At 43.4% G+C, this 12,634-nt stretch overlaps 1 protein-coding gene across 3 annotated transcripts in view; it reads right to left on the bottom strand.

The window, feature by feature from the left end:
* Positions 1 to 1,650: 1,650 nt before the first annotated feature.
* aldh18a1 (aldehyde dehydrogenase 18 family, member A1) overlaps positions 1,651 to 12,634 on the bottom strand; it is a 60,479-nt gene continuing 49,495 nt past the window's right edge. For all 3 annotated transcript variants that reach the window (XM_078564967.1, XM_078564966.1, XM_078564968.1), the window contains exons 14-18: positions 11,469 to 11,664; positions 9,027 to 9,148; positions 8,362 to 8,548; positions 7,348 to 7,443; positions 1,651 to 2,600 (exon numbers count right to left, since the gene is read on the bottom strand). In XM_078564967.1, the coding sequence (XP_078421093.1) occupies positions 2,425 to 2,600; positions 7,348 to 7,443; positions 8,362 to 8,548; positions 9,027 to 9,148; positions 11,469 to 11,664 (777 nt within the window). In that variant the 3' untranslated portion in view covers positions 1,651 to 2,424. The remainder of the gene's footprint in view (positions 2,601 to 7,347; positions 7,444 to 8,361; positions 8,549 to 9,026; positions 9,149 to 11,468; positions 11,665 to 12,634) is intronic.

Raw genomic sequence — 12,634 nt, 5'->3', positions numbered from 1 at the left:
CGAGTCCAGCCTTAAGGCCATTCGTTTTTAAGGTCATTTCGTAAGTTTCTCTCTGACATGGCATCATCAGAGCTTTGCACCAAACCCTTGTCAGGGGAACAAAAACAAAAATACCTGGAAAAACTCAGCAGGTCTGACTGCATCTGCGGAGAGGAATACAGTTGACGTTTCGAGTCCGTATGACCCTTCATCAGAACTAAGGAAATAGAGAAATGAGGTGAAATATAAGCTGGTAGAGGGGGGTAGGATAGATAGAGCTCGATAGGGGTCAGGGGAGCTTTGTTACTTTTCCCCCCCAAGGGTGGCATTAATAACATAAGATATAGCCTATACAGCCCTCCAAGTCTGCTACCCCATTCAATACAATCATGGAATGTCTTCAGCCTCAATGCCACTTTCCGACCCTTTCCTTATCGCCCTCAACTCCCTGAGTGATCAAAAATCTATCAATCTCAGCCTTGAATACGCTCAACAATTGAGCATCCACAGATCTCCGAGTTAGAGAATTCCAAGGGCAGGATTTTCCAGTCATCGAGCAGGCGCAGAGGGCAGGCCCGGGAGCGGCCGCGATTTCATGCCGGCTGGCCAATTAGCGGCCAGCCAGCATGAAAGGCAGGCTGAGAAGCTCAGCACTGCTGGGGTGGGGTGGGGGGGGAGGAGGGTGAGCGCAAAACTCTGCGCATGCGCGGGTGAGCAGGCAATGAAACCTCCCTGAAGGCAGGGAACTGCCTCAGGAAACTGAAGAATTGTACAATCAAAAAGAAAGATTTAAAAAATGTTAAAAACATGTCCTGACATAGAACTCAGTAACAGTAGCAGAAACATAATAAAAATGTCTAAAATTTAAAAAAAATTTTTTTAGAATTACTATTGGAAACCTCATCCCGCCCATGGATGAGGTTTCATAAAAAATCCAAAGGCCGCCTGGTCGATTTGTCCGCCCGCCAACCATAAGGTTGGACGGGCAGATAAAAATTGCTTTCAATTATTTGATTAAGGGCCTTAACAGGCCTCTTAATTGTTGGCAGGTACGCTGCTGACTGTCCCGTGTGCCCGCCGACCGACATATCATGCAAGTGCACGATGACATTGGGACACTCACCCGACGTCATCGTGCACTATTTTACGCCTGATCGAGTCGCGTGCACACCCACCCATGGGACGTAAAACCCTGCCCCAATTTTCTGAGTGAAGAATCATCTCCTCATCTCAGTTGTAAATGACTAACCCCCTTATCCTGGGAACATGCTCGCTAGTTCTAGGCTCTCCAACCAGGGAAAACAGCTTCTCAGCATCTATGCTGTCAATTCCTCTATTAATTTTATAGTTTCAATGAAATCACCTCTCAAACACCAGAGAATATAGGCCCATTCTGTTCGTAAGATAATCCTCTTATTCCAGGAATCAATCTAGTGAACTTTTGTTGCATTCCATTGCTAAGGCACATGTATCCTTTCTTAGCTATGGAGCCCAAAACCGTGCACAGGCTCCAGGTGTGGTCTCACCAAGGCCCTATATTAGTGCAGCAACTGTCTTATTCTTACTGCTTGCAATAAAGACAAACATACCATTTGCTTTCCTAATTGCTTGCTGTACCTGCATTTTAATTTCCTGTGATTCTTCTTGTGCCCCCTCACCCGGATGGTGTTAGATCTGTGCCTAACCAACCCCACATTCCCAGTGTTTTGCCAGATTAGGGACGAACGGCTTCCTTTCCTTACCTCTCCAAGTATCATGAGGTCAGGCTGTTCGCAGGAGTGGAGTAAAGTGCAGTTCAAACGAAACAACAGACTCATAGATAGGAAGCACTGGTGCCACGGACTGAATAATGGAAGCAACTTCAGAAATTCAGGTAATTGCTTAATCACATCAGTGTGATACGTGGACCCATTCACTATGATTTCAGAAGGAGTGCTTGTGTTGACAGCAATCTGATTGGTGTCATTTGGTATTTCTTCTTCAATTCTCACCTTCAAGCTTTTTGTTTGAAGTGTAATTCTCTAGTTTTTAACACACAGACTCTCTGTTTGATGAAGCTTGTCCTGGATACTGTCTCACTGCACAATAATCAGTTCACTTGTCACTTCAAGGAGAAAGTACCTAAGCTGTAAACACCATTACAAGTAGCAGAATGGAGTATTCAGAGACAGATGCTGGGAGCAGGCAGAGGAACAACCTCAGAAATGGATCTCAATGAAACCAAAAAAGTGGAGGGCATGTAGACTTAGCCATAGCTGATGCACAAGGAACACAGATACTCAGAGGTTCTGCTTATAAATGTACCTTAGTAAGAAAGCTGGAAAACAATGACTGACAGTGACAGGACATTCCCATGGGTAAATGTCTGTTGGTAGCATTTAAAGGGAAATGCTGGAGAGGTGATCAGCTGCTTGCAGGAAGTGATACCTTCTCCAATAAAGTGTTTTATGTTCTGTTCGGTACAGGTAAGTTTTCGTGTATGTAGCTCATGCTGCCTTGCTCTGCAAAGTCACACACTGCCTGCCCCTCCCCACGAAGCAGCCACTTGGTGGTCAGCAACCCTTCCAATCCCACTGGTCCACGGGCATGGATACGTGCAGTACTAATTCCAACTTCCGCACCTGAAATACAAAGAAAATGCAGCTTTGGACAAGAAGAATTTGATGTCTTCCCACTTAACAGTTGTGTAAATGCAGCTCCCCTCAGGAAGTTAGCAGTTCCATTATACACTGCAGGCCTGTACTAAGCGGGAGGGGGGAGGGCGCAGGGAGAGACGTGGGGTGTGGGGGGAGAGGTGGGGCGTGGGGAGAGAGGGGGGCGAGCGGGGAGAGGGGGGGAGCGGGGAGAGGGGCAGAGAGATAGAGAGGAAGTAGAGAGATAGAAAGGGGGTGGAGAGTGCCAGGGTGTATAGAGAGAGTGGGGGCAGAGAGAGAGAGAGGGGAGGAGAGAGGGAGGGAAAGGTTGTGGGGTAGCTCCGTTAATTAAGAATGACATTAATACAGTAGTCAGAGATGACCTTGGCTCAAAAGACCAAGATGTAGAATCAGTTTGGGTAGAGATAAGAAAAAGGAAAGATAAGAGGTCACTTCTGGGAATAGTTTATAGGCCCCCTAACGTTAGTTACATGGTAGGACAGCGTATACAGGAAGTAATAAATGGGGCATGTAAGAAAGGTACTGCAATAATCATGGGTGACTTTAATCTACATGTAGGTTGGACAAATCAGATTGGCAATAGTAGTCTGGAACACGAGTTCACAGAGTGTATTTGGGACAATTTCTTAGAGCAGTACATTCCAGAGCCAACCAGGGAGCAGGATATTCGAGAACTGGTCATGAGTAATGAGGCAGGATTAATCAATAACCTCATGGCTAAGGAGCCTCCAGGCAACAGTGATCGTAACATGACAGAATTTCAAGTTCAGTTTGAGTATAGGCCCAACATGCTGAACCTTTCTTCATAGGAAAGAATGCACTGCCTGGAAGTGTGGTGGAGGCAGGTTCAATTGAGGCATTCAAGAGGGCATTGGATGATTATTTAAATAGAAACAATGTGCAGGGTTACGGAGAAAAGGCAGGAGATTGGCACTAAGTTAAAAAGCTGAGAGCCGGTGCAGACATGATGGGCTGAATGGCCTCCTTCTACACCGTAACAATTCTGTGATAAGATAAGCCCCTCATTCAAGGAATGAGCCAAGTGAACATTCTCTGAACTGGTTCTAATGCAATTATATATTTTTTCAAATAAGGAGACCAAAACTGTACACAGTATTCTAGATGTGGTCTCACCAAGGCCCTATACAGCTGCAGTAAAACTTCCCTAGTTTTACATTCCATTCCCCTTGCAATAAATGCCAACATTCTGTGTCCCTTCACTTCCACTTGCTGTACCTGCATACTAACTTTTTGTGATTCATGTACCAGAACACCCAGATCCCACTGTACCACCAAGTTCTGCAATCTCTCTCCATTTAAAAAGTATGCTGCTTTCCTATTCTTCCTGTCAAAATGGACAAGTTCATATTTTCCCACGTTATACTCCATCTGCCAGATTTTTGCCCACTTGTGTAACCTGTTTGTTTCCTTTTGCAAACTCGCTACATCCTTTTGACAACTTATTTTCCTGCCTATCTCAGTGTCATCAGCAAATTTAGTTACCGTACATTTGGGTCCTTCATCCAAATCATTGATATAGATTATAAATAGTTGAGGACCCAGCACTGATCCCTCCACTAGTTACAGCTTGCCAACCTGAAAAATACCCATTCATCCCTACTCTCTGCTTCAGTTAGCTAACCAATCGTTTATCCATGTTAATATGTCACCCCTGCACCATGTAATCTTGTCTCGTGTGGTGACCTTTGACGTGGCATTTGATAAAAATACTTTCTAGAAAAACAAGTACACCACACCTACACGTTCCCCTTTATCCACCTTGCTTGTTACTTCCTCAAAAACTCTAACAGATTCATTAAACACAATTTCCCTTTCACAAAGCCATGTTGACTCTGCCTGATTAAATTATGATTTTCTAAGTATTCCATTGTAGCCTCCTTGATAGTGGATTCCAGCAATTTCCCTACGACAGATGTTAGGCTAACTGGCCTATAGTTATCTGCTTTCTGTCTCCCTTCTTTCTTGAATAAAGATATTACATTAGCTATTTTCCAATCTGATGAGACCCTGCCAAAATCTAAGGAATTTTGGAAGATTATAACCTCTGCATCTACTATCTTTGCAGCCACTTTTTTTAAGACTCTAGGATGCACGCCATCTGGTCCTGGGGATTTGTCAGCCTTTAGGTCTAATGGTTTTCCCTGCACTTTTTCCCTCCTGATGGTGATTGTTTGAAGTTCCTCCCTCCCGTTCACCTCTTGATTTTCAAGTATATTTGGAAAGTTTTCTACTGTGAAGAGAGATACAAAATACCTGTTCAATGCCTCCTCCATTTCCTTGTTTTCCATCATCAATTCCTCAGACTCACTCTCTAAAGGATCAACACTAGCTTTAGTTACTCTTTTCCTATTTAAATACTTGTAGAACCTCTTACTATCTGCTTTTATATTACTAGCTAGCTTTATCTCTATGCTTCGTTCTCGCTCCTTATTATTTTTTAAATCATTCTTTGCTGGTTCTGACCTTATCCGCTGGTACACTCTTAAGTTTGTACTCTTTGTCCCTTTCTGCCAGACTCTTGTTATCATTACCCAGTTCACTACTCTGCTCTATTACCTCATTGTTTCACTTTGATTTACTACACCTCCTCTCGCATGATCCCTCGCCTCCACTATTTAGGTTAAAGTGCTCTCTACCGCCCTAGTTACATGACTTACCAGAACACTGGTCCCAGCACAGGTTCAGGTGTAGACTGTCCCAATGGTACAGCTCCCACTTTCCCCAGTACTGGTGCCAGTGCCCCATGAATCGAAACCCATTTCTCCCACACCAATCTTTAAGCCATGCATCATGTCTCTAATTTTAATTTACCCTATGCCAATTGGCTCGTGGCTCAGGCAGTAATCCAGAGATCATTACCTTTGAGGTTCTACTTTTTAATTTGGCCCCTAGCTGCTCAGAGTCTCTAAGCAGAACATCTTTCCTAGTCCTATCTATGTCATTGGTACTATTGTGGAGCCTGTCCTGAACCCTGGCAGCGAGTAGGCAACACTGAAGTCTGGACAACACTGCCGTCTCAGCAACAGAGAACAGTGTCTAACCCCCCCCACCACTATACTGTCCCCAACTACCATGACATCCCTACTAACTCTGCCACCTCGCTGAATGGCTTCCTGTACCATGGTGCCGTGGTCAATTTGCTCATCCACCTTGCTTTCATCCATAAAGGCTGAAAGAACCTTGAACCTGCTGGGCAATTGCACAGGCTGAGAGTCCTCCTTCTACCTTCTGGATCCCCTTACCTGCCTCACTTGCAGTCACACCCTCCTGTTCCTGACCAAATCAGAAGACCCCATCCTAAGGGGTCTGACCACTTTCTGGAATTTTTTTTTTAATTCATTCATGGGATGTGGGCGTTGCTGGCCAGGCCAGCATTTATTTCCCATCCCTAACTGCCCCTGTTCAGAGAGCATTTAAGAGTCAACCACATTGCTGTGGGTCTGGAGTCACATGTAGGCCAGAACAGGTAAGGATGGCAGATTTCCTTCCATAAAGGACATTAGTGAACCAGATGAGTTTTTACGACAGTCAGCAATGGTTTCATGGTCACCATTAGGCTTTTAATTTCAGATTTTTATTGAATTCAAATTTCACCATTTGCTGTGGTGGGATTCAAACCTGGGTCTCCAAAGCATTACCAGAATACTAGTCCAGTGAGACTATGTAATGGCCTCCCCTTATGGTATGGGAAGCGCTTTGGGATGCTCAGACACAGCTGTGTGAATACAAATCTTTCTTTTTGAAATTCACACTTTGATACTTGGGTTCTATCCCAAAGTGAAAGTCGTTTTGCTCAGAAGAAGATCCCACAAGCAGCAATGACAGGAAATGACCAATTGAACTGGTGTTTGGTGGTGATGTTTGAGGGAGGAATGTTTGTCAGGACTCAGGACGAATTTTGTGACCTCCTTTTAGTACTTCCATAGTATTCCTTCTCAAACTTTTCTTCAGTTACATTAGATTGTGCTTCTTCAGTGTGTCTTCACAGCTCAGTGGTCAGTAATCTGGAACCATCTGTGCTCTACTTGCCTCACTTTTTACACTAGTTCAGCATCTGCTTCTTGGAGGGCACAGTGCTGTGGTGTTTGAATTCAATATAAATCGATGATAACCACAAAACCATTGTCGATTGTTGTAAAAATCCACCTGGTTCACTGATGTCCTTTAGGGAAGGAAATCTGTTGCTTACCTGATCTGGCCTACATGTGACTCCAGCAATGTGGTTGACTCTTAAATTCCCTCTGAACAAGGGCAATTAGCGATGGGCAATAAATGCTGGCCCAGCCGGTGATGCCCACATCCCATGAATGAATTAAAAAAAAATAAACAACATTGTGCACTTACAATTATGCAGTAAGATCACATACAGTGGTGAGATAAATGACCGGTTAGCCTATTGTTGGTGGCGTTGAGAGGAGGAACGCTCGCTAGAACACTAGGTTAACTCCCTCTTGCAGATCTTCAGTATTCACCTAAACACTGGAATGCACAGGCTTGACCTTGTTTTAATGCTGGGCTATGGAGAACTCTCAGTACTGCTCTGGAACATCAGTTTAGATTACACGCTCAGCTCCTGAAGTAGGACTTCAACCCACAACTTGTTAACACACACAGAGGGTGAAACCAAGTTCGTATGAGTCATTACTTCCCCATGCAGCTTTAAGTTTAAACTTTATCTTTGAGTGTGACTTACCAAGTCCAAAACGATATCCATCAGAGAACCGAGTGCTTGCATTCCAGAAGACACAGGCGCTGTCAACATGCTGCATGAAGTATTCAGCTGTCTCCTCTGGAAAACAAATTAACTTTCAATCATAAATTTAGCTCAGCTCCAAGTCAGCATAACATTGCAAGCCTGTCCAAATCTGCTTACAGTTGAGAGGGGTGTGAAATGTTTAATTGCTAAATGCATTTCTTCCTCATTGTTTGAGCACAATTCAGTGCTATGTCAGTGAATAATTTAATACAAAAAAACTTTGAACCTGGTTGTAACATTGATTTGAATAAGTCAGCCTGCAGCATGTTCGGGGGTGGGGTGGGGGGTGTGTTCGAAATTTGGGTGGGGCTCATTGGTATTGTCAGATTAATGCCTGGGTGAATTGAGCGTGAGGGGAAACCTGTTGTCCGCACGGAGCAGTCTGCACCCTTTGCATCAGGACTGTTTTGTTCCTCAAACTATCGATACAGCAGGGGAAGCAGATAAAACGGGGCTGATATGTCAGTTCTAGTTTACAGGGTTCCTACCCCTCTTCTCAATCCTACATCTCAGCCATTTTTTGGAATAGGTAATAGACCTTTCCACACATACACCCTCTTCTGATTTCAATTGCTGGCTCCTCTATGTTCTAATTCTGTTAAAGGGCTTGTTAAAGTGCTGGTTTGTTCTTCAATGTTTCAGTTTTGATGGAGGGCTGTACAGCTGAAACACTGACCATCAATTTTCATCAGTTGTATCCTTTAGCATTCTTCATTTCTTTTTCAGGTCTCTAGTATTTGCAGGAGACCTGAAGAAGAGTCATACAGACTCAAAACGTTAACTTTGTTTCTCTCTCCATAGATGCTGTCAGACCTGCTGAGTTTTTCCAGCATTTTCTGTTTTTATTTCAGATTTCCAGCACCTGCAGTATTTCGCTTTTATCTAGCATTTGATGGTTTAGTGTTGGGCATGAGGAACACAGAAATATTAGTATAAAGTGGTGTTACCTACCATTCTCTGTAACAATTGCATCAGTGTGAGAACTGCCATATTTATGTATGTGTCTGATTGCATCCTGCACATTGTCTACAACTTCAATACAACACTCCAGATCCCCGTATTCTAAACGAAGGGACTTCACTTCTGAGGGACTGAATGTCAGGTATGATGCAAACTTGGGCCCAGCATGAATTTTAACCTGTAAATACAAAGCATTACCATTCACTAGACATTGTGACATTGTTCTAAATTGATGGATCTCTTTTGCACAAATCATGATTGAAGGAAGAAAATAAATTTCCACATAACTGGATAAAACACAGCAAGTTTAGGGTTGTTATTGCAGGCCTAAGGTGAATAAGTCAGCCACTAACAGTCCTTTCCTTCTCAATATTTGCCCCATTCCCTCCAGCTGATTACACAGATCGTCACTGTAATATAGATCCAGGATTGGCAGTATCCATTCCATAACTTAGTTAAGTGGCCATTTTTCAGTTGTAACTGGTACGCAGCTGTCTGGCTATAGGGAGCATCACATCTGAGCCCAGTCCTGTCCTCATTCAATGTCCACATGAATAGGATGCCTGTCTCTGCTATATCAGCATTTCCCCAGTCCCGAGGATTTTAGTAAATCCTGTTTAATTTAAATGTATAATCATTTAGAATAATATCCTTACCTGTTCTACTCTCAGCATATCAATAATCTGGTCAAAGAAGGGCGTCCTCAGAAGATCTCTGTGGACTAACAGTGTCTCCAGAGCGTTACATGCTGCAGGGTAGTCACATTTGGAATCTCGGACTGGAAACAGAAACTGGTTTTATTAAACATTCAATATATTGTGGGCATTTACCTGCTCGGCCCACAGCCTATGACGGGAGCAAGCTGCCCCGTACAATCATGAGCAACTCACTGAATGGTATGCAGAACTCCTGGAACTCTCTGGGAACTGTGCTGTATATAAAGGGATTTGTTTTCCAGCTACTGGGCAGTGTTGTGACACCAGACACATTACAGAATGTTGCATATGCCAATAACAGCTTCAGAAATGAACAAGGTAAGTTAAGATACTCATTGAATGAATTTAAATCTATAGCCTTAGGAACAGAAGTAGCAATTATACATTTGGAAAAAGATTTGGATTGATTACGGAATTCAGCAGACAAAATGCAAAAGGAATTCAACACTGATCAATATGAAATATTGTATATGCAGTTAAAAAAAACCCTCAGCTCTGGAACTTCCTCTGAGTTATGAGGTATTGAAAACATGTCTGGGGAAACCTCAAATAGGAGACAGATATCGACTTGGATTCTACAGAACCTGCTAGACAAACAATTCTGAGTGTCCCACTGACCTGTTGACAATGCCCATACAAGTGAGCATACTGGAACCACCCAGATGTACAACGCTACTTTGCACAGTTCCACATAATTTGGCATCAGTCATGGCTCAGTGGGTAGCACTATCCTTGAGAAAGTTGTGGGATCAACTCCTGCTCCAGAGATTTGAACACAAAAATCTAGGTTGACACTCCAATGCTGAGGGAGTGATATCTTTCAGATGAGATGTTAAACCAAGTCCCTGTTTGCTCTCTCAAGTGAATGCAAGAACCTCAAGGCACTATTTCGAAGACGATCAAGGGAGTTTCTCCCTGGTATCCTGGCAAACATTTATCTCCCAACATTGCTAAAAGAGAGATTATTTGATAATTATCACATGGCTGTTTATGGGAGCTTCCTGTGTGCAAATTGGTGCCACATTTCTAACAATAGTACTTACACTTTGGAAGTACTTCATTCATTGTAAATGCCAATCTGTTTGTGAGACCCATCTACTGCTTCTTCAACACTATTCCCACTAAACTGCCCAGGCTCCCATGTTAGCTTATATTGTTATTGGTTCTCTTGCCTCAGGTACTGTCTGTCCTCCTTTAAATCTTCGTCATCACACCTCCTCAAACATCCTAACACTTGACCGCTCCGTCCTTGCAAACCTCCCCAACCTCCCTTTCCTCTACAAAGTCTTTGAATGTGTTGTTGCCCCCCAAATCCGTTCCCATCTTTCCCAAAACTCTATGTTTGAATTCCTTCAATTAGGTTTCTGCTCCTGTCACAGTACCAAAACAGCTCTTGTCAAAATCACAAATGATATCCTATGTGACTGCGAAAGGTAAATTTACTCTGCTCATCCTTTGACACAGTTTATCACACTGTCCTCCTCCAGCACCTCTCCACCATTGTCCAGCTGGTTGGAACATCTCTCAACTGCTTCCATTCTTATCTAACCAGTCTACCTGATCTACCTGCAATGGCTTCTCCTCCTAATCCCACACCATCACCTCTGGTATCCCCCAAGGGTCATTCTTGGCCTCCTCCTATTTCTCATCTCCATGCTGCCTGTTGCAGCATCATCCAAAAACACAGTGCCGATTTTCACATAAAATGCTGGTGCCACCCTGCTCTACATCACATCAAATCACATCTCTTGACACCTCATCCCCAATGTCTCTAAATTATCAGAGTGTTTATCCAACATCCTGTACTGGATGAGCAGAAATTTCCTCCAACTAAATACTGGGAAGACGGAAGCCACAAACGCTGCTCCTTAGCCACAAGCTCCATTTCTCTCCCTGGCAACTGTCTTGAGGCTGAACCAGACTGTTGCAACCTCGATGATGCTCCTCTCGCCTCCTTAAAACTGACCTCTTTGAAGAAGATTTTGGTCACCTGCCCTAATATCTCCTTATGTGGCTCGGTGTCCATTTCATTTGATAATGTTCTTATGAAGTACCGTGGGACTTTTTCCTAGGCACATGCAAGTTCTTGTTACAAAATCACTGGACCCTGAGACAGCTATATAAATGGAAGTCTATCTTTTTTTGCTATTGATTCACCACACTGCATGCAACCAGCAACCTTCCACCATGGTACTCAGAGACTTTGACACCCAATGAGTCAAGGGGAAAGTTAAAGGTTTTTTGTGGAGACAGGGGGATTGGAGGTGGCGTCATAGGACAAACTCCAATCTTTCTGTGATAATGTGCTCTCCAACCTGGACTGTCATACTTAAGAAAGGCCTGTTTTTCAGTCTGGCCCTACTGCCACCAGTTCTGACTCACCGATCTTGATGGCCTTTTCTAAATTAGCATTGGAATCCAGATACACATGGCAAATCCCCTCACTATGCCCGAGGACTGGAATGCCTTTTGATGCTTTTTGGATGTCTCGAACCAATTGGGAGGAGCCTCGAGGGATGATCAGATCGATGAGTTTGTCCAGTCTACAGAGATCTTCTACTTCCTCACGTGTGCTAACCTGAAATACGAAACACAACCCTTTGAGGATATACTCACCCGAAATCAATAGCTAACCCATTAGCCCATTGATTGTACAGAACGATAGAAAGTTCTGCACAGAAACACTGACCCATCAAATACACACTGGTGTTTCTCTCCATGAGTTACCCACCCAATCTCACTCCCAATCTCATCTCTCCTCCCAAATACCCTTTAAGATTCCACCCAATCCAATGCCACTTGCCTCACTCCCCACAGCCTTTGATATCCCAAGTCAAATAATTCCAATTTCAAGCAAATATTTAATTTTCTTTTAAAATATTTTGTTGACTCTGCTTCATCAATACTTTGTGGCAATGAATTACATATTCTATCCAACCTCTGTGTAAACATTTCTCCTAAACTTGCTACCCAGGAAGAACTTGCTATCCAGCCGAGGATAGAGAGGAGGTAACTGGTACACTAGAAGAACTTACAATCGAGAGGGAGGCATTGTAAAGACTATCTTTATTTAAAATAGATAAGGCACCAGGACCTGATGAGATACATCCAAGGATACTGAGGGAAGGGAGAGTGGAAATTGCAGAGGTACTAGTGATAATCTTCCAGTCTTCCTTAGACACAGGGGAGGTGCCAGAGGACTGGAGAATTGCAAATGTTACATCTTTGTTCAAAAAGGGGTGCAAGGATAAAGCTGGCAATTACAGGCCAGTCAATTTGACCTCAGCGGTAGGGAAACTTCTGGCAATTATAGTACGGGATGAAATCAAGTCACTTAGACAAGTGCAGGATAATTAAGGAAAGCCAGCATGGATGCATCAAGGGAAAATCATGTTTAACTAACTTGCTGGAGGTTTTTGAGGAGGTAACAGAGAATGTTGATAAAGGAAATGCTGTTGATGTGGCGTATATGGATTTTCAAAAGGCATTTGATATAGTGCCATACAACAGACTTGTGAGCAAAATTCAAGGTCATGGAATAAAAGGGA

This window comes from Cetorhinus maximus, chromosome 20 (assembly GCF_964194155.1).
Source record: "Cetorhinus maximus chromosome 20, sCetMax3.hap1.1, whole genome shotgun sequence".
NCBI lineage: Eukaryota > Metazoa > Chordata > Chondrichthyes > Lamniformes > Cetorhinidae > Cetorhinus > Cetorhinus maximus.
This window is presented reverse-complemented; position numbering and strand designations above follow the sequence as displayed.